Source organism: Brassica napus, chromosome C7, assembly GCF_020379485.1.
Source record: "Brassica napus cultivar Da-Ae chromosome C7, Da-Ae, whole genome shotgun sequence".
NCBI lineage: Eukaryota > Viridiplantae > Streptophyta > Magnoliopsida > Brassicales > Brassicaceae > Brassica > Brassica napus.
The window spans coordinates 17,069,600-17,094,667 of NC_063450.1; the positions used below are offsets into that span (position 1 = coordinate 17,069,600).

At 38.7% G+C, this 25,068-nt stretch overlaps 6 protein-coding genes across 7 annotated transcripts; 1 reads left to right on the forward strand and 5 right to left on the reverse strand.

Annotated features, from left to right (window-relative positions):
- Positions 1-5,936: 5,936 nt before the first annotated feature.
- LOC106407219 (PHD finger protein ING1) lies at positions 5,937-7,790 on the reverse strand. Of its 2 annotated transcripts, none has more exons than XM_013848040.3 (7): positions 7,632-7,790; positions 7,224-7,295; positions 6,949-7,124; positions 6,728-6,791; positions 6,537-6,621; positions 6,285-6,450; positions 5,937-6,205 (listed from the first exon to the last, which is right to left on the reverse strand). In XM_013848040.3, the coding sequence occupies exons 1-7, from the start codon at positions 7,687-7,689 to the stop codon at positions 6,095-6,097; spliced, it is 732 nt and encodes a 243-aa protein (XP_013703494.2). In that variant the 5' UTR covers positions 7,690-7,790; the 3' UTR covers positions 5,937-6,094. The 2 variants fall into 2 exon arrangements, with proteins under 2 accessions (XP_013703494.2, XP_022561376.2); XM_022705655.2 differs by having other exon boundaries at positions 6,949-7,143; positions 7,632-7,752.
- A 425-nt stretch (positions 7,791-8,215) lies between these two features.
- Positions 8,216-8,956, forward strand: LOC106410170 (dirigent protein 16-like). The gene has a single exon (XM_013850657.3). It carries the CDS (start codon positions 8,216-8,218, stop codon positions 8,954-8,956), a length of 741 nt encoding a protein of 246 aa, XP_013706111.1.
- On the reverse strand, positions 8,937-9,959 carry LOC106407204 (hydroxyethylthiazole kinase). The gene is made up of 2 exons (XM_013848028.3): positions 9,507-9,959; positions 8,937-9,446 (listed from the first exon to the last, which is right to left on the reverse strand). The coding sequence occupies exons 1-2, from the start codon at positions 9,933-9,935 to the stop codon at positions 9,054-9,056; spliced, it is 822 nt and encodes a 273-aa protein (XP_013703482.1). The 5' UTR covers positions 9,936-9,959; the 3' UTR covers positions 8,937-9,053.
- A 716-nt stretch (positions 9,960-10,675) lies between these two features.
- On the reverse strand, positions 10,676-12,898 carry LOC106410167 (protein KRI1 homolog). The gene has a single exon (XM_013850655.3). It carries the CDS (start codon positions 12,826-12,828, stop codon positions 10,930-10,932), a length of 1,899 nt encoding a protein of 632 aa, XP_013706109.1. The 5' UTR covers positions 12,829-12,898; the 3' UTR covers positions 10,676-10,929.
- Positions 12,899-13,200: 302 nt separating this feature from the next.
- Positions 13,201-16,515, reverse strand: LOC106410171 (glutamine--fructose-6-phosphate aminotransferase [isomerizing] 1-like). The gene is made up of 10 exons (XM_048762455.1): positions 16,200-16,515; positions 15,930-16,102; positions 15,752-15,860; positions 15,463-15,608; positions 15,123-15,287; positions 14,563-14,908; positions 14,249-14,499; positions 14,049-14,163; positions 13,539-13,963; positions 13,201-13,443 (listed from the first exon to the last, which is right to left on the reverse strand). The coding sequence occupies exons 1-10, from the start codon at positions 16,423-16,425 to the stop codon at positions 13,360-13,362; spliced, it is 2,040 nt and encodes a 679-aa protein (XP_048618412.1). The 5' UTR covers positions 16,426-16,515; the 3' UTR covers positions 13,201-13,359.
- A 6,346-nt stretch (positions 16,516-22,861) lies between these two features.
- On the reverse strand, positions 22,862-25,067 carry LOC106410728 (rop guanine nucleotide exchange factor 1-like). Its single transcript, XM_048762456.1, has 5 exons — positions 24,751-25,067; positions 24,540-24,656; positions 23,897-24,447; positions 23,468-23,824; positions 22,862-23,385 (listed from the first exon to the last, which is right to left on the reverse strand). The coding sequence occupies exons 1-5, from the start codon at positions 24,977-24,979 to the stop codon at positions 22,996-22,998; spliced, it is 1,644 nt and encodes a 547-aa protein (XP_048618413.1). The 5' UTR covers positions 24,980-25,067; the 3' UTR covers positions 22,862-22,995.
- Between the last annotated feature and the right edge of the window lies 1 nt (position 25,068).

Sequence of the window (25,068 nt, forward strand, 5' to 3'; positions counted from 1 at the left end):
TTTTTACATTTATCCGACCTTGTAACTACTAAAGATGGGAATATCGAGTTTTTCTGCAGAAAAATGTTTTTAACAAACCTTAAAGGAATTGTGCTTTGACTATTCAATTTTCAGGGCATGTCTAGACCTTTCTGTCGAATCAGATTTAACAAAGATGGAGAATAGCCTTAACTTTAAGTGGTAATAGCTTGTTTTTTATCTCGAGATCGAATCCGCTGAATCGGTCAATTAATGCTTATTGTATGAGCTTTGTCTCTGGTCGAGATAATCATATATGGTGGCCTAAGTCAAGGCTGAACCAATGCTAAATGTAGAAAGGTGTTCAGTATCTTTTTACATTTATCCGACCGTGTAACTACTAAAAATAAGCTTATCTAGTTTTTCTGCCGAAAAATGTTTTTAACAAGCCTTAAAGGAATTGTGCTTCGACTATTCCATTTGCAGGGCGTGTCTAGACCTTTCTGTCGAACCAGATTTAAAAAAAATGGGGCATAGCCTTAAGTTTATGTGGTATTGGCTTGTTTTTTATCTCGAGATCGAATCTGCTGAATCGGTCGATTAATGCTTATTGTATGAGTTATGTCTCTGGTCGAGATAATCATATATGGTGGCCTAAGTCAAGGCTGAACCAATGCTAAATGTAGAAAGGTGTTCGGTACCTTTTTACATTTATCCGACTATGTAACTACTAAAGATGGGAATATCGAGTTTTTCTGCAGAAAAATGTTTTTAACAAACCTTAAAGGAATTGTGCTTTGACTATTCCATTTGCAGGGCGTGTCTAGACCTTTCTGTCGACTAAGATTTAACAAAGATGGAGAATAGCCTTAAGTTTAAGTGGTAATAGCTTGTTTTTTTATCTCGAGATGGAATCCGCTGAATCGGTCAATTAATGCTTATTGTATGAGCTTTGTCTCTGGTCGAGATAATCATATATGGTTGCCTAAGTCAAGGCTGAACCAATGCTAAATCTAAATAGGTGTTCGGTATCTTTTTACATTTATCCGACCAAATAACGACTAAAAATAAGCATATCGAGTTTTTCTGCCGAAAAATGTTTTTAACAAGCCTTAAAGGAATTGTGCTTTGACTATTCCATTTGCAGGGCGTGTCTAGACCTTTCTGTCGAACCAGATTTAAAAAAGATGGGGCATAGCCTTAAGTTTATGTGGTATTGGCTTGTTTTTTTATCTCGAAATCGAATCCGCTCCATCGGTCGATGAATGATTATTGTATGAGTTTTGTCTCTGGGCGAGATAATCATATATGGTGTCATAAGTCAAGGCTGAACCAATGCTAAATGTAGAAAGGTGTTCAGTACCTTTTTACATTTATCCGACCATGTAACTACTAAAGATGGGCATATCGAGTTTTTCTGTCGAAAAAAGTTTTTAACAAGCCTTAAAGGAATTTTGCTTTGACTATTCCATTTGCAAGGCATGTCTAGACCTTTCTGCCGAACCAGATTTAAAAAAGATGGGGCATAGCCTTAAGTTTATGTGGTATTGGCTTGTTTTTTTTATCTCGAAATCGAATCCGCTCCATCGGTCGAAGAATGCTTATTGTATGAGTTATGTCTCTGGTCGAGATAATCATATATGGTGGCCTAAGTCAAGGCTGAACCAATGCTAAATGTAGAAAGGTGTTCGGTACTTTTTTATATTTATCCGACCGTGTAACTACTAAAGATGGGCATATCAAGTTTTTCTGCAGAAAAATGTTTTTAACAAACCTTAAAGGAATTGTTCTTCGACCATTTCATTTGCAGGGTGTGTCTAGACCTTTCTGTCGAATCAGATTTAACAAAGATGGAGAATAGCCTTAAGTTTAAGTGGTAATAGCTTGTTTTTTTATCTCGAGATCGAATCCGCTGAATCGGTCGATTAATGCTTATTGTATGAGCTATGTCTCTGATCGAGATAATCATATATGGTGGCCTAAGTCAAGGCTGAACCAATGCTAAATGTAGAAAGGTGTTCAGTACCTTTTTACATTTATCCGACCATGTAACTACTAAAGATGGGCATATCGAGTTTTTCTGCCGAAAAATGTTTTTAACAAGCCTTAAAAGAATTTTGCTTTGACTATTCCATTTGCAAGGCATGTCTAGACCTTTCTGCCGAACCAGATTTAAAAATGATGGAGCATAACCTTAAGTTTATGTGGTATTGGCTTGTTTTTTTATCTCGAGATCGAATCCGCTGCATTGGTCGATTAATGCTTATTGTATGAGTTATGTCTCTGGTCGAGATAATCATATATGGTGGCCTAAGTCAAGGCTGAACCAATTCTAAATCTAAAAAGGTGTTTGGTACATTTTTACATTTATCCGACCATGTAAACTACTAAAAATTGGCATATCGAGTTTTTCTGTCGAAAAATGTTTTTAACAAGGCTTAAAGGAATTGTGCTTCGACTATTCCATTTGCAGGGCGAGTCTAGGCCTTTCTGTCGAACTAGATTTAAAAATGATGGAGAATAGCCTTAAGTTTAGGTGGTAATAGCTTGTTTTTTTATCTCGAGATCGAATCCGCTGAAACGGCCGATTAATGCTTATTGTATGAGTTATGTCTCTGGTCGAGATAATCATATATGGTGGCCTAAGTCAAGGCTGAACCAATGCTAAATGTAGAAAGGTGTTTTGTACCTTTTTACATTTATCCGACCTTGTAACTACTAAAGATGGGAATATCGAGTTTTTCTGCAGAAAAATGTTTTTAACAAACCTTAAAGGAATTGTGCTTTGACTATTCAATTGCAGGGCGTGTCTAGACCTTTCTGTCAAATCAGATTTAACAAAGATGGAGAATAGCCTTAAGTTTAAGTGGTAATAGCTTGTTTTTTTATCTCGAGATCGAATCCGCTGAATCGGTCAACTAATGCTTATTGTATGAGCTTTGTCTCTGGTCGAGATAATCATATATGGTGGCCTAAGTCAAGGCTGAACCAATGCTAAATCTAAATAGGTGTTCAGTATCTTTTTACATTTATCCGACCAAATAACGACTAAAATAAGCTTATCGAGTTTTTCTGCCGAAAAATGTTTTTAACAAGCCTTAAAGGAATTGTGCTTCGAATATTCCATTTGCAGGGCGTGTCTAGACCTTTCTGTTGAACCAGATTTAAAAAAGATGGGGCATAGCCTTAAGTTTATGTGGTATTGGCTTGTTTTTTTAACTCGAAATCGAATCCGCTCCATCGGTCGATGAATGATTATTGTATGAGTTTTGTCTCTGGTCGAGATAATCATATATGGTGGCCTAAGTCTAGGCTGAACCAATGCTAAATGTAGAAAGGTGTTCGGTACCTTTTTACATTTATCCGACCATGTAACGACTAAAGATGGACATATCGAGTTTTTCTGCAGAAAAATGTTTTTAACAAGCCTTAAAGGAATTGTGCTTCGACTATTCCATTTGCAGGGCGTGTCTAGGCCTTTCTGTCGAACCAGATTTAAAAAAGATGGAGCATAGCTTTAAGTTTATTTGGTAATAGCTTGTTTTTTTATCTCGAGATAGAATCCGCTGAAACGGTCGATTAATGCTTATTGTATGAGTTATGTCTTTGATTGAGATAATCATATATGGTGGCCTAAGTCAAGGCTGAACCAATGCTAAATGTAGAAAGGTGTTCGGTACCTTTTTACATTTATCCGACCATATAACGACTAAAAATAAGCATATCGAGTTTTTCTGCAGAAAAATGTTTTTAACAAGCCTTAAAGGAATTGTGCTTCGACTATTCCATTTGCAGGGCGTGTCTAGACCTTTCTGTGGAATCAGATTTAAAAAAGATTGAGCATAGCCTTAAGTTTATGTGGTAATAGCTTGTTTTTTTATCTCGAGATCGAATCCGCTGAATTTGTCGATTAATGCTTATTGTATGAGTTATGTCTCTGGTCGAGATAATCATATATGGTGGCCTAAGTCAAGGCTGAACCAATGCTAAATGTAGAAAGGTGTTTGGTACATTTTTATATTTATCCGACCTTGTAACTACTAAAGATGGGAATATTGAGTTTTTCTGCAAAAAAATGTTTTTAACAAACCTTATAGGAATTGTGCTTCGACTATTCCATTTGTAGGGCGTGTCTAGACCTTTCTGTCGAATCAGATTTAACAAAGATGGAGAATAGCCGTAAGTTTAAGTGGTAATAGCTTTTTTTTATCTCGAGATGGAATCCGCTGAATCGGTCGATTAATGCTTATTGTATGAGCTATGTCTCTGGTGGAGATAATCATATATGGTGGTCTAAGTCAAGGCTGAACCAATGCTAAATCTAAATAGGTGTTCGCTACCTTTTTACATTTATCCAACCATGTAACTACTAAAGATGGACATATAGAGTTTTTCTCCAGAAAAATGTTTTAAACAAGCCTTAAAGGAATTGTGCTTCGACTATTCCATTTGCAGGGCGTGTCTAGACCTTTCTGTCGAACCAGATTTAAAAATGATGGAGAATAGCCTTAAGTTAGGTGGTAATAGCTTGTTTTTTTATCTCGAGATCGAATCCACTGAAACGGCCGATTAATGCTTATTGTATGAGTTGTCTCTGGTCGAGATAATCATATATGGTGGCATAAGTCAAGGCTGAACCAATGCTAAATGTAGAAAGGTGTTTGGTACCTTTTTACATTTATCCGACCTTGTAACTACTAAAGATGGGAATATCGAGTTTTTCTGCAGAAAAATGTTTTTAACAAACCTTAAAGGAATTGTGCTTTGACTATTCAATTGCAGGGCGTGTCTAGACCTTTCTGTCAAATCAGATTTAACAAAGATGGAGAATAGCCTTAAGTTAGGTGGTAATAGCTTGTTTTTTTATCTCGAGATCGAATCCACTGAAACGGCCGATTAATGCTTATTGTATGAGTTGTCTCTGGTCGAGATAATCATATATGGTGGCATAAGTCAAGGCTGAACCAATGCTAAATGTAGAAAGGTGTTTGGTACCTTTGTACATTTATCCGACCTTGTAACTACTAAAGATGGGAATATCGAGTTTTTCTGCAAAAAAATGTTTTTAACAATCCTTATAGGAATTGTGCTTGGACTATTCCATTTGCAGGGCGTGTCTAGACCTTTCTGTCGAATCAGATTTAACAAAGATGGAGAATAGCCGTAAGTTTAAGTGGTAATAGCTTTTTTTTATCTCGAGATCGAATCCGCTGAATCGGTCGATTAATGCTTATTGTATGAGCTATGTCTCTGGTGGAGATAATCATATATGGTGGTCTAAGTCAAGGCTGAACCAATGCTAAATCTAAATAGGTGTTCGCTACCTTTTTACATTTATCCAACCATGTAACTACTAAAGATGGACATATAGAGTTTTTCTGCAGAAAAATGTTTTAAACAAGCCTTAAAGGAATTGTGCTTCGACTATTCCATTTGCAGGGCGTGTCTAGACCTTTCTGTCGAACCAGATTTAAAAATGATGGAGAATAGCCTTAAGTTAGGTGGTAATAGCTTGTTTTTTTATCTCGAGATCGAATCCACTGAAACGGCCGATTAATGCTTATTGTATGAGTTGTCTCTGGTCGAGATAATCATATATGGTGGCATAAGTCAAGGCTGAACCAATGCTAAATGTAGAAAGGTGTTTGGTACCTTTTTACATTTATCCGACCTTGTAACTACTAAAGATGGGAATATCGAGTTTTTCTGCAGAAAAATGTTTTTAACAATCCTTATAGGAATTGTGCTTTGACTATTCCATTTGCAGGGCGTGTCTAGACCTTTCTGTCGAATCAGATTTAACAAAGATGGAGAATAGCCTTAAGTTTAAGTGATAATAGCTTGTATTTTTATCTCGAGATCGAATCCGCTGAATCAGTGAATTAAGAAATTCTTTAAGTTCATTTCCGTCAGGTATGTGTAAAAACAAAAAAACAGAGTTTTAAACATAAACTAAAACGAGAAAACCAAAAACGTACTTGGTCTTAACTAGTACTCTATTTATCTTGTGTTTATTGGGAATGGAAGGTCTTATATATAGAGCATGTGCAACCCATAGTCATTATTCAATGGTCAGTGGATATACAACTACTATAGACCGTTTTAAACGAAACACACGAGCTTTTTAGATTCAGAATCATCGGCCTTTCCTGCTCTTCTTGACTGTAGCACAATCCGGACAGTACCATTTCCCTTTGGGTTGATCTTTCAGACCCACGCAACCAAAATGGAACCACTCAATCTTACACTGTAAATGAAGTTTTTATTCATCAGTCGTCTCACAATATAAAAATGAGATGCATTATTAGTTTAAAGCAACTTTTTACCTCATTGTTATCGCATGCAATCATCTCGCCGTAGCTAACTTGGTTGCAGATGCAGTAAGTTGGTTCGTTGGGATCCACAGGCAGATCCAAATCCATACCAGTAGAAGTCATACCTGTTGATGCTGATGCTACTGCTGCTGTTGACGCTGCAGTTGCTAGCCTTGTCCTGCCACAACATTAAATGGATGGTTTCATTAGACCTAAGCTCCTTTTGCTAAGGTTTAGGCAATGTAATAAGATTAAATAACCTACTTCTTTCGTCCTCCTCTTCTACCTTCACCTGCCTTCCCGGCTTCCCCGCTGTTCTCAAGGTTTGATGCAGAAGCATTTTCCTTCTCTGATAGAAAGCACATCTTATATTAATTACCCAATAAGATAAGACAGAGGCTCAAGCTTAAAAACTAAAATTAAACATAAGAATAAAAAAAAAAAGAAAAAAAGACCTCGGCGCATCTGCTCATTGGATTTTTTCATGTACTGGTCAAGTTGCTGAACATGCATATCCACCTGAAGCAATACATCATCTGAAAAATAATTGACTTTATTGAATAATCTAACTGCAAACTTAAGCTACACAAATTCCGAGCTCAGACAGACACCATAACAGTGAAGTACTATCATCTTAAGAAGACAAGGGATGAGAGGGATTTGAGAAGAATATTACCAGATCATAAGCCTGCATAGCCAAAGCGAGCTTCTCATCAGCAATCCTGACACTGTGCTTCTGTTCATCAATTGCTTCCTCTGAGAAGTGTGCATTGGGTGTAACATTTCCGGTTCTGCCTCTTCTTATATCCTCTATCTCCTTTTCACACCGTTGCTCGTTCTGTCTTTGATTTTCTACAAAGATTAAAGTCACCTTGCAGAGCATGATTTTCAAATCTTTAAGAAGCATGTAAAAGATACAAAATGAAATGATTGATTGGGTTGTTATGTTACCTTGCAAACTTTTATCCAAATCACGGAGGAGTGCATATTTCTTCTGCAATACATGAGCCAACGACACGAGATCTACATAGACATATATATCATTAAGAACCAGTTGCTTAGTTAACACTCTCATCATACACAACTTTCAATTGCGTCAAAATCATGATCCATCTACAACATAACTGATTCTTCAAAAAAATTACAATTTCAGTTAAATTCAATATGCACATCACTCGATTAACCGACGGTAATGCCATTTTAGCTTATCATCACTTTCGAACCAACTCAAGAACAAGAAATCAATCATTCCAATTCTCCCAAAGTTATCGAAAATCGCATTGCTAACGTAACAGGGAGAATCTAATTTCACAAACTAATTGAATAATGAAAGGGGAATCGAGAAGAAAGATTGCTTACTAGATTCAAATTCGTCGGCGAATGACATTTGGGTATTTAGGGTTTCACAAGATTGCATATGTTTGGAGAAGATATTATTATTATTATTCGCTCGCAACACTCTCTTTAAATTGTTTTTTTTTTTTTATATCCTTCTCAATCTCAAATTTTCATTTTTATATTCAAACAAACTATAGTATATAATTGGACTTTGGTAATGTTTTGCTTTTTTTTCTCATTTTCTGGCACTGAACCACGACTCATTCAAACCTAAACCAACAAAATTAAGCTACAACTAATTTAAACTGACAGAATTTGGTACCCACTAAACTAAAGAGGGAGCTCGCAATGTAATAATATAATTACGTCTTGTTTGGGATTTTCAGAAACTTTTTTTTGGCCCAAAGATAACAAAACTATTATAAAGACGTAAATATAACAACTACACTAACTCATAAAAACGCAACAACTTCACAATCACCACCTCTCTATTTAAACACGCCATTGCACACACATCTCACATATTCATCAAACAAATCTTTAATCAGTTTAAAATCTTCTTCCAGCAACACAAAGAAAAACAGAGAGACAGCTTTCTCTTCTCCATGATGATGATCAAGCAATCACCATTCTCCTCTCCATTAACAGCAATCTTCTTGCTCACACTTGCTGTTTTCGCAGCAGCGCTTGAACCTCCACCTGAAGACCCCATTTTCGAGCTCTACATGCACGATGTACTTGGAGGAAGCAGCCCCACGGCGAGACCCATCACAGGTTTGCTCGGCAACATTTACAACGGTCAAGTTCCTTTTGCTAAGCAGATTGGTTTCACTCCTCCCGAAAACGGCATAGCCATACCCAATGCAAACGGCGCCCTTCCAACTGTTAACGGTATCAACGGTGTACCTCTCGGGACAGGCTTGTCTGGTACAGCTTACTCTGGTCAGAACCTGAACGGGATACAGACTCAGCTGGGTCCTGATGGTTTGAGTCTCGGGTTTGGCACCATCACGGTCATCGATGACATACTCACATCTGGTCCTGACTTGGGCTCGCAGCCACTTGGTAAGGCTCAAGGAGTTTACGTTGCAAGTTCCGGAGATGGAAGCACACAGATGATGGCTTTCACGGCTATGCTTGAAGGTGGAGAGTACAACGACAACCTCAACTTCTATGGTATTTACAGGATTGGAAGCGCCATGTCGCATCTGTCAGTGACTGGAGGAACAGGTAGGTTCAAGAACGCTTGTGGCTTTGCAGAGGTCAGGCCTTTGATTCCTTCCGGTCAGCATCAAGTGGATGGTGCAGAGTCTTTACTAAGGATCATTGTCCATCTAAAGTACTAAGAGATTTAAAATGTATACATGAGTTTATGCGTGAATGTTCTTTTTGTTATGTGTAACACGTATTGATTGAAAGCAAAACACAAAGTCTTGTTGTACATCAACCCAACCTGGTGATTCTCACACGGCTAAGCACAGTGGTCTCATCTAAACCGTAAAGAGAATCAATCAAATGCATTTTCAAAGAAGCTGGACCGTTCGCCAACTCTTCACCCAACTCACCTGCGATGCCAAAGACAGACATAGCGGAAACAGTAGCTTCCAGTGGCTGTAACGGATCGACAGCGAGAAAGGCAGCAACCAGGCCAGCTAGTGAACATCCAGTTGCAGTGATCCTTTGCATCATCTTTGTCCCGTTGTGGACACCAATAACCCGTTTCCCATCCGTAACGATATCAACAGCTCCTGAAACCGCAACAACAGCACCACTAGACAAAGCTAATGACTTTGCAGCTTCTATGGCCTCTGTAGATTCATGAGAGCTATCCGCACCCTACAATGATTCAATCATCAAAACCTCTCTTTACGAGATTCTTGAACCTTTAAAAGATACCTTAGTCTGACCCTGCGAAGCAGAGCCCGAGAGAGCAATGATCTCAGAACCGTTTCCTTTGATCACGCTAGGTTTAAGCTCAACGAGCTCCAAGCACGCCTTCAACCGGAAACCGGAGCAACTCACCGCGGCGGGATCGAGAACCCAGGGCTTTCCGAGCTGAGCAGCGAGTTCGGCGGCGGCTTTCATGGAGGGAAGCCAGTCAGGTGTAAGCGTGCCGACGTTGACGAAGAGAGCGTGAATATGAGGTGTGAAATCGGCAACCTCAGCGACCGAATGAACCATCGCCGGCGATGCGCCGGCGGATAAAAGCGTGTTGGCCACGAGGTCCATTGAGACGAAGTTGGTGATGCACTGAACCAGCGGCGATTGTCGCCGGACGGCCGTAAGGTGCGTCCACACGCCGGAGCTCCATTCTTTTGATTCCATTCTGCTTAACCAATCGTCAATCACGATTCAATTATATATCAGAAACACGGTTTGGTTTTAATTTCATAAAGCCGAGAATTTTTATACCGGTTCAGACCCAACCAAATAATGCAATTAAACCGGGAGGACACAGAGCGTACTGAATTCTTAGCCAAACTAACTCTTGCAGAAGACTTGTACTCGAACACAGCTTCATGAACGACTTCTATTTAACGTTCGAGCTTCACTGAAACTACATCTTTACTAAATAAAAGCAGCTAAACTGAAGAAAACAAATCCTTCATTATGTGCTTGCTTGTTTGCTCATGGTTGAAAATTTAGTAGTTATGATTGCAGTACTATCTACTCATATCTAAACCACACCAACAACAACAAACTGAGCAAATATCCGACAATGAGTTACATGCGTTGGTAGCATTCTTCCCATGAAAGACCTTCGTTTTTGGAACAAACCACTCGAAGGTGATACATGGTTTATGAGCTCTCTCTTTCTAGGATATTACCCAAACCAGAGGTAAGGTTCAATATCAGAATCTTCAAAAAGAAAGCCTTTGAGCTTCAAAGGGATCATGGAATTAATATGCACGGACTTGGCCTCGAAACTCTTTCGGTCAATGCCAGTCTCCACGGACCCGTATGTTGCTTGGATAGTGTGGGACTAAAAGAAGAGAACTCATAAAAGAAAATATTTACGCAGCAACAAAACCACAATATATGCAACTCTATAATTTCTTCAAAGATTATAGGAACTCGTATGCAATAAATCCGTGCATAGCCCAGATTACTAGGAATCCGGGTAAGCAATTCAATATTTCAACTGAGTTTCAGACGATTTATAACATACCAAAGGGACACAACCAAAAGAAACAAATCAAAGAGTTGTGTAATAAAACCAGGAACAACAAAATATTACGAAATCAAAACTAGGAAACCAAACATCAAAATCGATTCAAGAGAGTAAAAGGACCATTATTCTCTTACTTAATTCTTTTGTTCAATTTGTCTTCCCATAAGCAACCATTCTGTTGGGAGGAAGCTTCTTCTCAGCTTCACGTCTTCTTCTCTTCGCCTTCCTCGACAGTTTGCTTGTCTCAGCCTCGCCTTCCTCATCTGCTATCGGTGCTGCTGGCTTCTTCTCCTTAACAACAGCATCTCGCTTCTCTTCACGATCCCTCTTCTTGCTCTTCTTCTTGCTCCTCTTCTCATCAGGATCATCAATCCTCTCCAGCAACTCACTGAACTTGTGTTTCTGCTCCTTGAGTTTGTACTTGTTCACCTCCCAGTCCTTTTCCATGTACGGAGCCATCTTCTTCAATGGTACGCACTGGTTCAGCTCAGTGTCGTCCAAGAAGAGTATCTCTTCCTTCTCCAGCCCATAGCTGTTTGGTTGTACTTTAGCAAACTTAAACCTTGTCTTCAAATCTCCAATTGTGTCCTCATAGTCTAGCTTGTAGTACTCCTCCATCAAAGCTTCCTGGGCTCTTTTCACAAGAGATGCTTTTCTCTTTCTCTTCCTCTTACCCTCTCTCTCTTCTTCCTCATCCACTTCTTCTTCTTCTTCCTCTTCAGGTTCTTCATCATCGTCCTTTTGCTTCAAAACCTTTTCTCTGGTGGCAGTAAACCCATCCCCACTTTGAATGACATCCCAATTCTTTGGGAGTCCAAGAAGTTCATCTTCCTTGTCAAAGTCAGGCTTCTCATCATCATCATCATCATCACCACTATGCAACTCTGAGTCCTCGGCACCGTAGTAGTTGTCATCAAAAGCAGCTTTCATCATCTTATCATACTCGTCGGGGTCAAACTCATCTTCCAGGCCTCGTGCATCTAAAGGAAACTCTTCCCCTTCCTTAAAACCAGCAATAGAAAGAACCTTCTTCATCTTCTCCTCAATCTCCTTCTTCTTGACATTCTTGAGCCGCTTAAGCTCTTCTTGCCTCTCAATCTCAGCAATTTTCTTCCTATCGACCTTGTTCTCCCTCTGTTTTTTCCTCGGGTTATCCTTCTTCCTCACGGAATCTTCAACGATCCTAGACTGACCCATAACAATCCCCCCTGCTGCATTCTTCTCCTCATGACGATATTTGGTCTCAAACTCCTCCTGCTCAATAACCAATTCCTCGTCATCTGAGATCTGCTTAAGCTCTGCTTCATCAATCACTTGGGTTTTGCCTTTTCCATCTTTATCCTTCCACATCTGTTTGAGCAAGTAATCTCTCAAGAACTTGTCGCCCTCACCAAGCTCAGACTCTTTACCGAAGTACTCATCAGCCATCTCCTTAAGTTCCTCATCTTCTTCCTCATCTTCAGAATCATCATCTCCTTCCTTGACTTTCAAGAGATCCTCATCATCATCATCATCGCTCTCCTCCCCTCCAGCCTCCAGAGCATCAGACACAGCTCGTCTCAGCTCCTCCTGCTGCTCGCCGTAACTCTGAACCATGCTACGCCTCCCTTCATCTTCCTCATCAGCATCTGGACCATGCTCGAGCAAATGCTGCGCCTGAACATCTTTGATGTGCATCACCTTCATTTTCGTCTTCTTCTCGTCCTTCTTCTTCTTCTTCTTCTTCTTACGATCCTTCTTCTCAGCATCATCGATCTGTCCTGTAGCTAGAAACCCAGGGTCATGTTCCTTTAACTTATTTAAAGATTTGATCCACGTGGAGACTTCATCAACTCCGATCTCCTCCTCTGGGTCAGAAACGTCTTCGGATTCTTTGGATTCGTCTTCGTCCTCGACGATTTCACCTTCCGCCACCGCTTTGGCGTATCGCCTTCTATCCTCGCGCTCTCTGTTGAATTCCAACTTACGACGGTATTCGTCGTCGACCTCGAGCTCAACGGGGCCTTTGTTCTCAGGAATGTCACCGCCGAACACTTTGGAAGGCATCTTCGTCGCTCGCTGGGAACTTTGGTGGTGGAGTCGGCTAGGGTTTTTTCTTTCATGTAAGTGGTCGATTAGTTGCAGGCGTTTTAATTTATATAGCACTAGACTAGACCAGACCGGTTAGATTGAACCAGATCATTATTATTTTGTAATACCATAAATTTCAGCTTTATTGAAACCAATCCTCAATGGACCAGACCAGACTGGTTTATTTGCTGGAGTCGGCTGTTAGTGTTTTGGATGAAAAGAGTTGCCGTCGTTAATTTATCCAGACTACCAGACCGGTTAAATTCTACGATTGAACCGGACCATTATTTGATAAGATTATTTAAGACCATACGATACAAGTTTCCCTGTGTACACGGCTAGGCGCTATTTCCCCCACAAACAAAAAAGCTTACATAAATTTTGGTTCGGTTAAGTTTCCATTTGTGTGATAACAAAATTACGATGGGTTTAACGAGACTAACACGAAAATCCAAATGCATTCGAAAAACTATACAAAAACTAGTCATACTCTTCCCTTTTGGCTCTCTACTGAGTTGTCACACTCTTCGCTAAATTCCTCGGCTGGTCAACATTGTGTCCTCTCAGAACAGTCAGATGATACGCCAATAACTGCTCCCCAAAACAAACATAAATTATTAACAGAAGAGAAGATATATATATATATTAGATCAGATTGGTGGTGTAAGAAGAGATTAGAATTTTACCTGTAATGGCACTATATTAACAACAGGCTGTAAACAATCTTCCACTTGAGGAACCTCTATTGCTCTACAAGATCCACTCGAGCTCACAGACGCAGCATCGCCTTTTGAGCACATCACTATCAATCTCCCTTTGCGTGCGTGTAGTTGCTGAATCACAGATTGTTGTTTGCTGAAACAAGCATCGCGAGTGGCGATCACAGCGATAGGTAGATTCTCATCAACTAAAGCTAAAGGCCCGTGTTTCATTTCTCCTGCAAGTATTCCTTCGCTGTGCATAAGTGATACTTCTTTTACTTTCAGTGCTCCTTCTAATGCTGTTGCGTAGTTGTATCCTCTTCCAAACACAAGCAGTGACTGCTCCTCTATCAACAGTTGTGCAAGATCCTTCATTTCCTCGTCTAGCTTTAGTACTTCCCTAATCTTATCTGGATTCAAACATGAAGAAACCAAATTGCTTAAAAACAATCAGTCTTAAGAAGAAGCACCTGTGATAACTCGACTCAAACTTACTCGGTAAATCAAGCAGCCCATCAATTATAGCTTCCCGTCTAGTTTGGCTGGAGATTGTGTCACTTCCAATCGCTAGAGCTAGCATTACCATCACCACGATCTGACTTGTGTATGCCTGGAGGGAAAACATAACTTGTTTTAAGCTTCAAATCTTGAAAGATATATATATATATATATATTCAGATATTCACGAAAGTTACCTTTGTACTTGCCACACCGATCTCAGCTCCTGCGTTAATATGGACACCACAGTCTGTTTTTCTAGCTATGGAGCTCCCAACTGTGTTAGTTATCCCGACACACAAGGCACCGTTTTCGCGAGCATAATCCAAGGCCAGTAATGTATCTGCTGTTTCACCAGACTGACTCACAAACACCGCCGTGTCCTCTCTGTATATGGGACCTTGCCGGTCCCAGAGATCACTAGCAATCTCCATGCTGACTGGTATACCTATGGAAAGACTTTCAGTTAGCAAAGCCAATTAAAATCAAGACAACACATGATTATAGTTACCAGAAAGTTCTTCCAAGATAGGTCTTGATGCAAGAGCGGCGTTGTAACTTGTCCCACACCCGATGAAAACTATACGACGGCTGCGTCTTATGGTCTTGAGGTGATCCTTCAACCCACCTAGGAGGACTGTTTTCGGTTTGCTTGAACCACCGCGTATAAGCCTGCCTCTCATTGTAGTAGTTAGAGATTCCGGCTGCTCGTGGATTTCTTTTTGCATGTAATGATCATACTTGCCCTTGTTTATTTGCTCAACCTCCATCTCTAAAACAGATAATGCACGTTCCACTGAAGCAGGTCTAGATGAACCACTACGCCTTTCAAACTTAAGTATGTCAACGCCTCCATCCTGTTGATAAAAGTGCAAAGTGGTCAGCACATATCTAAATAGCTTCCATAATAAAAGGTAACTACTTCCTATCTACTGAAAGACAAAAACTCCAAACTGGGACCAATATTAATAACATGTGTCATAATATTTATTAGTGATGATCAGTCAATCAGATTCGTTATTCATTAGCAAGGAAAGAATACACACTGAGAATAACAATAATGAGTTATACCTTGAGATGAACAACTTCTTCATCTTCAATCACCAAAACTTTCTTTGTATGCTCAACAAGAGCGTGCGGGTCACTTGATAAGAAGAATTCCTTAGGATGGTCATTCTTGGAAAGAAAGTGGGCATCCTTGAAAACATGAGTGTTGCTCATATCTTGGTCTAGCTCCTACGAAATGATGCAAAAAATAAGGTATACTGCAGTTTCTTACAAACTGAAGACGTTTTCGATTCTGTGAGTGAAAAAGATAAAGCTAGCATCGTGATTCATGTAGAATCTTAAAATATCCATAACCAGGAGCGATATAAAAACTCCTAATCCATGCTAGATGAGAGTTACTTACTTTAACGCCTAAAAGCAAGGGACTTCCACGCTTGCAGGCAACTAACTCGTTAGGATAACGCCAGCTTTTGAAAATAAGAGCATAAGCACCCTCGAGGTGTCTCATCACTTCAAAGACAACTTCACAGAAACTTACGGTCTGCTCACCTACACGTCACAAGTAAATAGATGTACCCGTGAATTCTTAGGATAAATCGAAACAAAGCTAGTCGCAATCATCTCACAAGCAATGGATCTACTACTAAACATCCTGCAACTCATAAGGTAGTCAGAGCAAATGGATATAATACCTTCCTCATTGGCTTTGTCAAAAACAAATTTAGCAAGCTTGGGAATGACTTCAGTGTCTGTATCAGATTCAAAAGTAAATCCATGCCTGACTAACGTCTCTTTCAGTACCTGACGCAAAGAACAATAAGAATCAAAAAGCATAACAAAAGGAGTAAAAGAAGAAGAAGGAGAAGAGACCTCATAGTTAGTGATAACTCCATTGTGAACAACCAGAAAATCATCACCAGGACCAGAAGACTGAGGATGACTGTTCCTGGGAGCTGGCTCACCATGAGTAGCCCACCTCGTGTGTGCAATCCCAGCGTGAAAATAGAAAACCTCCTCCAAGTTTAATTCTGTATTCGCAATCTCTGTAATCACAAGGAAGGAAAGCCACAGATCACATCATCACAAGGACGATTTGAAATGTAAATCGAAGATCCATAGAGAGAGAGAGAAGAGTGAAACCTTCGTTGACGGAATTGACAAGTGATTCGATGTTGCCAGCCTGACGAAACACGAGCGGAGGAGAAGAGGTAGGGCAGTTTTGAGAGAGCAAAGAAGAATCGATGGCGATGCCTGCGGAATCGTAGCCGCGGTACTCGAGACGACGGAGGCCATTGAACAGAACGTCCAGAATGTAACGTCTCTCTTTGTTCGCGTGGAAATTCAGATACGCGAATATTCCACACATTCTTCTTCTCTAATCTCTCTCTTTCGAAAATGTTTCAGAATGAGAGGGAAGACGAAGAACCTAAGACAGAATGGTTCAGTTGTAATTGCGATGCGCAAGTTTGGATATTTTTGTCTATTTGACTTGTGTCAGGAACTATGACGTGGCCGTAGATGATTGGGTAGAGGGCGCCCCTTGTCTAGACCTTGCCCGTGGTGCGCCGCTGTTCACGTGGGATTTTTAGTTGACTACTTCTTTTTAGTTTTTGGTCCATGTGAAATCTGCTATTTTTGATACTCTTACTAGTTTTTGTATATTTAATTTTTGTGGGACTTCTTTCTTTTCAACACACGATGATTACTAGCGTGAGCTAGAAATGCCATAGTTAATGACCACCCTATACACTAAAATCACTAACAATGCTTAAGAAAATAAAACAATATATAGTTGACCAATTATGTTACACATGTTGGTTGCTTTCTTCCGCAAATGAGATAAGATCAGATCTATTAATCTTTAATCTAAATGATTTTCTTGTTTGGATATTATTTTATTCATGAGAAATCTGAAGCTCCAATAAGCTCACTGGTTACGATCCATATGAACATTAGTCGATATTGAATATTTAAGTGAATCATTGTTTGTAACAATTTATGTGAAGCATTCTTATTGTTTAAATGAACAACTGTAACGGTTTGTGATAATAACCATTATTAATAAACCGTTGCGATGATAAACCATTACAATTGTTAGTGATTAAATTATTTGGTAATGAACGATTGTGACTCTTGGTTAATCAATACAATTATTGGTGTTAATAATTGTAATTCTTGGCTAACTATTGCAACTGTTGGTGTTAACCATTGTAAATGTTGGTGCTAATCAATGTAACCTTTAGTACTCTATATAAGAAGTTGTGGACATTGGTAAATCATAACTTGAACAAAAAAAATCAGAAACTAATTGTTAGATATAAAGAGAGTTTCATTGTTTAAAGATCATTAAAATCTTTGAGAAAAACATATAAACACTCTTTTATTATTCTTGTATCTTAGTCTAGAATAAGAATGAGACTTCGATTGTCTTATCCAACAAATGATTTCGTGTAATCAAATGCTTGAAATAGGATCAAATACTTATTAAAGAAAGTGACCTTGTGCGCGATTAAATCATTATCCAAATTTATAGTTCACACCTATTCGGATTACCAACCCAATAACCAACAATCTTAAAAAATATTTCATCGTGAATTATGACTTATGTATTTGTGCGAGAAATAACATTAAAGTTTCAAAAGTTGGAAATGCTTGAGCGAGTAAACTTTCGAAGATGGAAAAGAAGATGAAACAAAGAAAAAATTTAAATGAGAAATGACGATTATTCATTATGGCTATATCCTAAAAGTATGTTAGTTTCATTTAAATAATATTGTTAATCATGATCAAACACGACATCACCTTAGGGGTGTGAACGGTTCATCACCCAAGAGGTGCGAACGGGTCGTCACTCAAAGGTTGTGAATGGGTCGTTACCCAAGGAGTGCAAACATGTCGTGAACAAAAGGGTGTGAATGTGTCGTGAAAGAAAAAGTGCGAATGGATCTTGACCAAAGAGGTATGAACAGGTCATGGCCGAAGAGGTGCGAACAGATCGTGGCCGAAAAGGCCCGAACAGATCATGACCAAAAGGGTGCGAACGTGTCGTGACCGAATGGGTTCAAATGCCTCTTGACTGAAGAGGTGTGAATGGATCATGACCAAAGATATGCGAACGTGTTGTCACCAAAAGGGTGCGAATGTACCATCAACAAAAGGGTGTGTACATAATCATCACCGAAAAGGTGTGAATATTACGTTATGGAAAGAGTGTGAACGTAATGTTACCCGAAGACTCCAAATGTAATGTTACTGAAAGAGTGCAAACGTAATGTCACCAGAATATTGTGACTTGCATCATGCAGGATGTTGATCCTAAATGGATGCAAGTGCTTTGTGGTTAAGGCTGAGCCATAACGAGTGGAAAACATATTGTTCATGGACAGTGCTATGGACCATGATCCATGGATATGGATCGATGGCTCAAAATGAAGTTTATATGAAGCCACTTAAATGTTTTGTTGTGTCTTGTAATAAATATAAAGTATAATTGTTTATTTGTATGAGCTAAAAAACATTTTATAAGTAACATCGACTATTTGATGACATTATCTTATCAAGTGGTTTAGTTAAAATAATATGATAAGTGTATATATAGAAAATTGATGAGTCCAGTAAATGAATAATCATATGCTTCTATGTTGATGTCATATTAATTTTTGACACTGACCTTAGACAAGTTGAGATTAACAAAGCATTATTGTAAAAAAAAAAGACAAAGCATTATTGTCATCAAGTTTTGCAATGAAAAACATGTGGGAGGTGAATGTGATTCTTAAAATTTGAATCATACATGCAAGTAAGAACTATATTTGATACAATCTTATTACTCTGAGAAGGTTCTTAAGAAGTTCAATTGTGAGATTATTCCCCAATAAGTACTCCCATGGATGTGAGTGTGAAACTTGCCTTATACATGACAAGCAATAACACAATTCGGATATTTACAAAAGAAAATCGTTAAATGAATACCATGATGAGCACTATGCCAATTATAGCTTATGATATAGAAATGTTGAGTAGATACACTAGTAATCCTAGTACTCAACAATGACATGTCTTAACCAGATACAAAGACTTGTTTAGGTCGCCACTTTAATTCTTATTATATTCATTTTGGCCAGAGGGGCAATCATTTAATCATCACAACCCTTGGGGAATTCCATACAGAAAGTATCCAAATTGACAAATTGCGTTAATGCTTCTTTTCTAGATGCTAAAGACCGAACCATGTGATAATGTTCTAATCTATCTCTACGAATAAATAACGACATCGTGTTGGTGTAAACAAAAATTCCATTAAGTAAACTAATCACTCCTTAACCAATAATATCTTTCCATAAACTCCCAATGTCCATAGAAAACCCGAAAAACCAAAAGACTTTGCTAAAGTTCATATACTGACATTGCAGTTTTGGAATTCAAATAACAAACAGAAAAATCACATAATATCATCCAAATTCCAACACAATATAATGAAATATTATCAATTGTTTGATCTCTTTCTCTTCCTTGACTTGGCCTTTATCTTGGGATACACAAAGTTGCTAATGCGGTGTGTTGGTTCTTTTTGTTTCCTCGCTCTCGGTCTCTAATACTAAATGTTGGTTAGCTGCTATCATTCTCATAATGGAAATACACCATGATATAACCTCCATCATGGATATGTTTACCGCTGCTAGACTTGCACCAGAAAACCAAATCTCCATTTATCACAAATGCATCCACAATAAGAACTGCGTGAAAACCATAGTACTTAGTATTGTTGCTCGTGGGTCCGCGATAGATGTCTCCCTACGACGAAACAAACACTATAAAACAAAACAATAAAATCTATGAAATACAAAATTTCTTTCAAACTTATTTACCTTTTTGATACTCCAATACTCTTGAAACACATATAACGATACTCCTATTGGTTGCATTTGAAGTATGTTTAAAGCAGCCTTAAAATCCCCACCAACAAATGTATAGTCTTCTATTCTAATCATATCCCCTCCTTCACCGGGGCTGCCTTCTAAGTAGTCAAATCTCTCATTATTGCTTTATGGTCTTCTTATGACCGTAGTTTTTATATAGTGAAGAGCAAATTCTCCTCGAAGCACATGACACTTGTGCCTTCTTTGTCGTATTGTATGAAGAAACCGATCTCCAGGACTTGCATAAAATCATAGTTCTCCGACACTTAAGCTAACAAATGTATCGTCTGGGTTACACAAAATTTCCACATATTTTGGATTATGTATGAATCTAGGTTCAAGAACCTGAAATGAGAAAACAAGATAGACACACCAATCATTAAACGATCCAAATAGTCATGACTCAAAAGTGAAACTCAAATTTTATGTTACGAGAAGTAACAATACATCAAAACACCAAATTTAAAGTCATTGAATATAACGTGAAACAAAGTGGTTAACTAAAACAAAATACTCAAATCCAAAAACATGGACTTGGATTTCTCACTTTCCATTCTCATTTACAGTTCTTGAATATTTCTTTGATTCCATTTTGACTTAGACTGCTCACTTTTTCTATGTTAGTGACAAATTATTTTTAATTACATTCTTTGAATATGATTCTTTCGCTTGTTTATATCACTATTGATTTAGATTTCTCACTTTCCATCTTAGTAACAAATCATTTTAGTAGTATAGTTGATATAAACAATTTTCATTTAGATATTTTCATGTCTAGTGTGTTTAAATATATTGTTTTGACTCTCTTTCATTTTCATTATGATATGGACTTGGTGATTGTGGTTTTGCTTCCAACATTCCAAACCATGGCAAGATGTTTTCATGGTACAAGATGAGTAAACGCGTTGGAGGTCACTACATGTACATGAGTCTGAAAAACTCTTACTGAGGAAGGAAGTTGATATTTTTAAGGAGTAAATTTTTTTACCGAGGAACTGAAGAAAAAGAAAAGAAAGTGAAGCTAGTGATCGTGAGAGAAATGAAATAACATGGTTTTGTAATGTTGGAAAAACTTACAAAACTCTTTATTAATTACGTTTTGTAGACACTTAGGCTTTTGTTTTCAATTTGGTTAGTAGTTGATACAAAAGAGCCACTTGGTTTGAGGCAAGTGCAACTCCAACTTTATAGCCACAACCATTAGATATAAATTCTTACAGATCATTTGGTAGTGGATGGTTTTTGAACTTCTACATTGCAATATAGTAGCTGTAGATGAGTTTGAAAAACATGTTTGACAAATCCAACTTATGGATACAAAACCAAAAAAGACGAGAGTCCTCTCTGCATTCGAAACTAGAAGGACTTGGTTGGAAAATGAAAAGTATGTTACGCCATTTTACCACCAGAATTTTGGATTAGATTATAAGGACTCCATCATGATTGAGGAACTTCAGGCATGGCCAAACTTATCAATATGACTAAAGGAGATAGCAGCGCTACAAAAAAAAACTTATATTTTTGAAAGTTTCAGATATACCTCGAGCTCATAATGCAATTGATAATTCATTAGTTAGAAATGCAAAAAAAAATCATAGGAACTTATTTATGCTGGTTGTTTTATGACTTTATCCGGACATGGCTTCTCAGATCATATCTTATTTGAATGATAAAATTCCAAAAAAAAAGTTGTTTTGGAGTGCGACGAGTTTAGCTTCATCTCATATTTCTGTCTCTCCATGAATATAGTCTGGTTTAGATTTGGATATTTTTAACTACGAAAATAGAATCTAACTAAAATTAGAAATATCAAACTGAAGTGTATAATCAAATATCTAAAGTAAAATTTATACATGAAATGTCTTTATCCGAAAATATCTACAATTACTCAAAAAAAAATGAATTGCAAAAATGAAATAACTAAAATTACTAAAATGTATTCATTTAAAATATCTAAACTTATCTGAAATGGCTGGTATCTTTATTGAACTACAAAAATATGAATCAAACTAGAACCAAGGTAAACTCTAAATTTTTTGAGTGATAAATGAAAATCCAACCTTCACGCTATAACTAACATAACATACTCAAACTCTGATTGCCTATGTACACCGCTGTAGTTTTGGCAAACATCCTCATATCAATTAAACATTAAATAATGAGTCAAACAAGCTTACAAAATCATCTTAATCATAGATCAGTACATAATACAATATGATTTCTAGAGATAAACATTTTTGGAACTCTCTGGGTTTAAGTGTTGTTTCTTAGTTAGCTGCTCATATAACCATCTGAGTCATGAAGACCCACCCAACTCATGAAAGCAAATAGAAACTCCCTAAAACCCACTTTCCGTTTTCTTCCCCAATCCATTTCTTCTGCACCACGCAAACCAAAAAAAAAAATCCAATGAGTAATCAATCAAATCCATTTCATCTAAATAAACGCATAGACAAGAGATTGTTGTTACATACCGAATCTCATGTTCTGTCTCTAGCGGATAGTCTTCATTATTCAATGTCTTTATCTCATCAGCCTTGTTCAATCTCCATATGATGAACTAGCTTTATGTTCTATGATTTGCCTTCAGAGCCGCCCCTGAGTTTGGAGTGGCTTAAAGTACAATTACAAATATAAGACATTTTATATAGTTACGAATGATAAATAGTAACACTAAACACTATGCAAGTGCTAAACAAATAAAAAAAATGCTTGACATCACTGAATATTGTTAAAATATAATGTATGTTGGATAATGACAACTAACTACAATTAATTGGTTTATTGATTATCAGAAAATGAGGGCCTACCTCAAGTCATGGACTTTTTGAGCTCTGGACACTAAGAGGTGTCATTCGAGAATGAGAGAGGAAAAGAAGTGTGTTTTTGTCATCAACGTTGTTGATATTACCATACTCATCGTAGTCAGACAAAACAATATAAACTTCACAACATACAAATACTACGTTACGACTACAACCATTGATATACATTCTTCAATCTTCAATCTTCAATCTTCAATCTCTCTCCGGTGTCACTCCCGTCACTCTTCTTGAGCTCAGATTTCCAGCGTACGACCATGCTTTCTCTGATTCACCCAATACCCCCTTTTCTCTAGTGCCGCTCCTATACAGCAGCGGTGCCCTCCTCGGGCTCCTCGATGCTATACTTAGAGAAGGCGTTGCAAATGGGGAACCGTATGGAGAGCTTTGCGCAGAGAAAGGTTTCTGAGCAGCAGGCCGACCGTTGAGTCCACCGATGCTGAATAGGGCAGGGGACTCTGTGGCAGAGACGGATCTTCTCATGGCATCATCTACATACAGCACATCGTCTATTCTGGCAGTGACGTTGAACGCCATGCTCTCCAACACCCTCGAGTAACTCTCAAGAACGCCATGCCCTACATCCTGCAAAATCACACAAAACTCTAAAATCAGGTAACTATTTTATTCTACAAGCAAAAAGTTACACTAGTGTAGTTTATTCTACCCTGTTGTACTGGATCTTGTTCATGTCCAGCGTCGTCTGGGGAAGACCCGGGAAACGTATCCTCAGGCTCTGCAAGAGTGTCTCAGCTCTCTGCGCAAGGAACTCATTTCTCTCAGAGTCGTTTACAAGTCCTTTGACCTTGCCACTCCATGAAGTTAGCTTTAGCTTCCCCTGATTCTTATGCTTTCTACCCTTCTTCTTCTGCCTCCAAACGTGCACGGCAGCCTCAATCCTGTTGGCGATTTCAAGAGTCTGATGTTCAGATGAGAGATCAATACAGTCTAGGAGACATTCAGGTGAGAACTTGTTTGCAGTTAAGTACTGGTGGATTATCTCTCCAAGACACTCCTTCCCGCTCTGCACCAAGTTTAACAAATATTAAAAATTAAGACCTCACTAAGCTAACGGAGAGAAGCTGCATTCATATACCTTGGGCAATGTCTCCAAGTAAGGGTCAGGTATCTCCATTTCGGCGAGAACACCGGCGTTAATAGCCAATGCAGCCTTGAGTATCTGGTTAGCAAAGTCCCGGCACTGCTGCAGTTTCTTCCTCGTCTCTTCCCACAAACCATTAGGGGGAACCTTAGGGCAAGGCAGCCACCACTTTTCCTCCTGCCTAAAGGAAGGACGACCACCGCCGCCGCCACGGGACGCTGGGGAGTCGAAGGACTCCTTTTCACAATCTCCAAGACCAATCCCACGATCAGTATACCAGAACTCAGTGTCAGAAAAACCGTCGAGCATATCAATCAACATTGCATCGAGCTTCTTGAGAGCAGGGAGGTTGGCATAGAGATCAGAACGAGGGCGAGTCTCCATGATCTCGTAAGTCCCGCCTCCTCCAGGGAACTGCTGAGTGGAAGGAATGAGCTCAACGATGGAGTCGCAGACACAGAGTAACCACTCAAGCTCTCTACGCCACATTGCCTTCTTCTGTGGAGCAAGAGGCTCAAGCCTCCATAGCTCACCAAACACAGTCGCTGTAATCAATTAAACTAGTTGAATGATGATGATACATACATAAGAATAATAGAATCATTAAAGACATAAAATAATGGTGTTCTTTTATTACCAGAGAGATTGGTAATGGCGTTGGAGATTGCAAGAGCTGTACAAACACCTTTACCTCCTCCCGACATGTCTTCTCCGAGAAGCAGCTTAGCAAATCTCTCCTTCATCATCTCAATTTCTAATTCCAAATAAGGAAACCCTAATTTACTTTATCCTAATTTAGCAATAATACATTCAATGTCTGAATCTTCTATGTTTTTTTTTTTACTTACCAGATAAGTCGCTGCCTTGTTTCTCTGACTTGTCATCCCAGACAACGTCTTTGCCGCCGATGACCGGAAGCATGACAGGCGCCGGGAAGTAAAACCTACGGGGGCTAGAGGTTTCTCCGAAGAAGCTGCTTGAACTCTCCGACTGGCAGCTAACGTCGGCGCTGGGGCTGTAGCTTCCGCATCTCTCGGAAGAGCACTCTTCGTCTTCCTCCGAAGATAGACTTGCCATTTTTCTCGGATCAAGAAATTAGCGACAGCATTTACTGTTGGGGAGAGAGAGACAGATAAGGAAATGGATCTAGTTTTGCAATTTAAGTG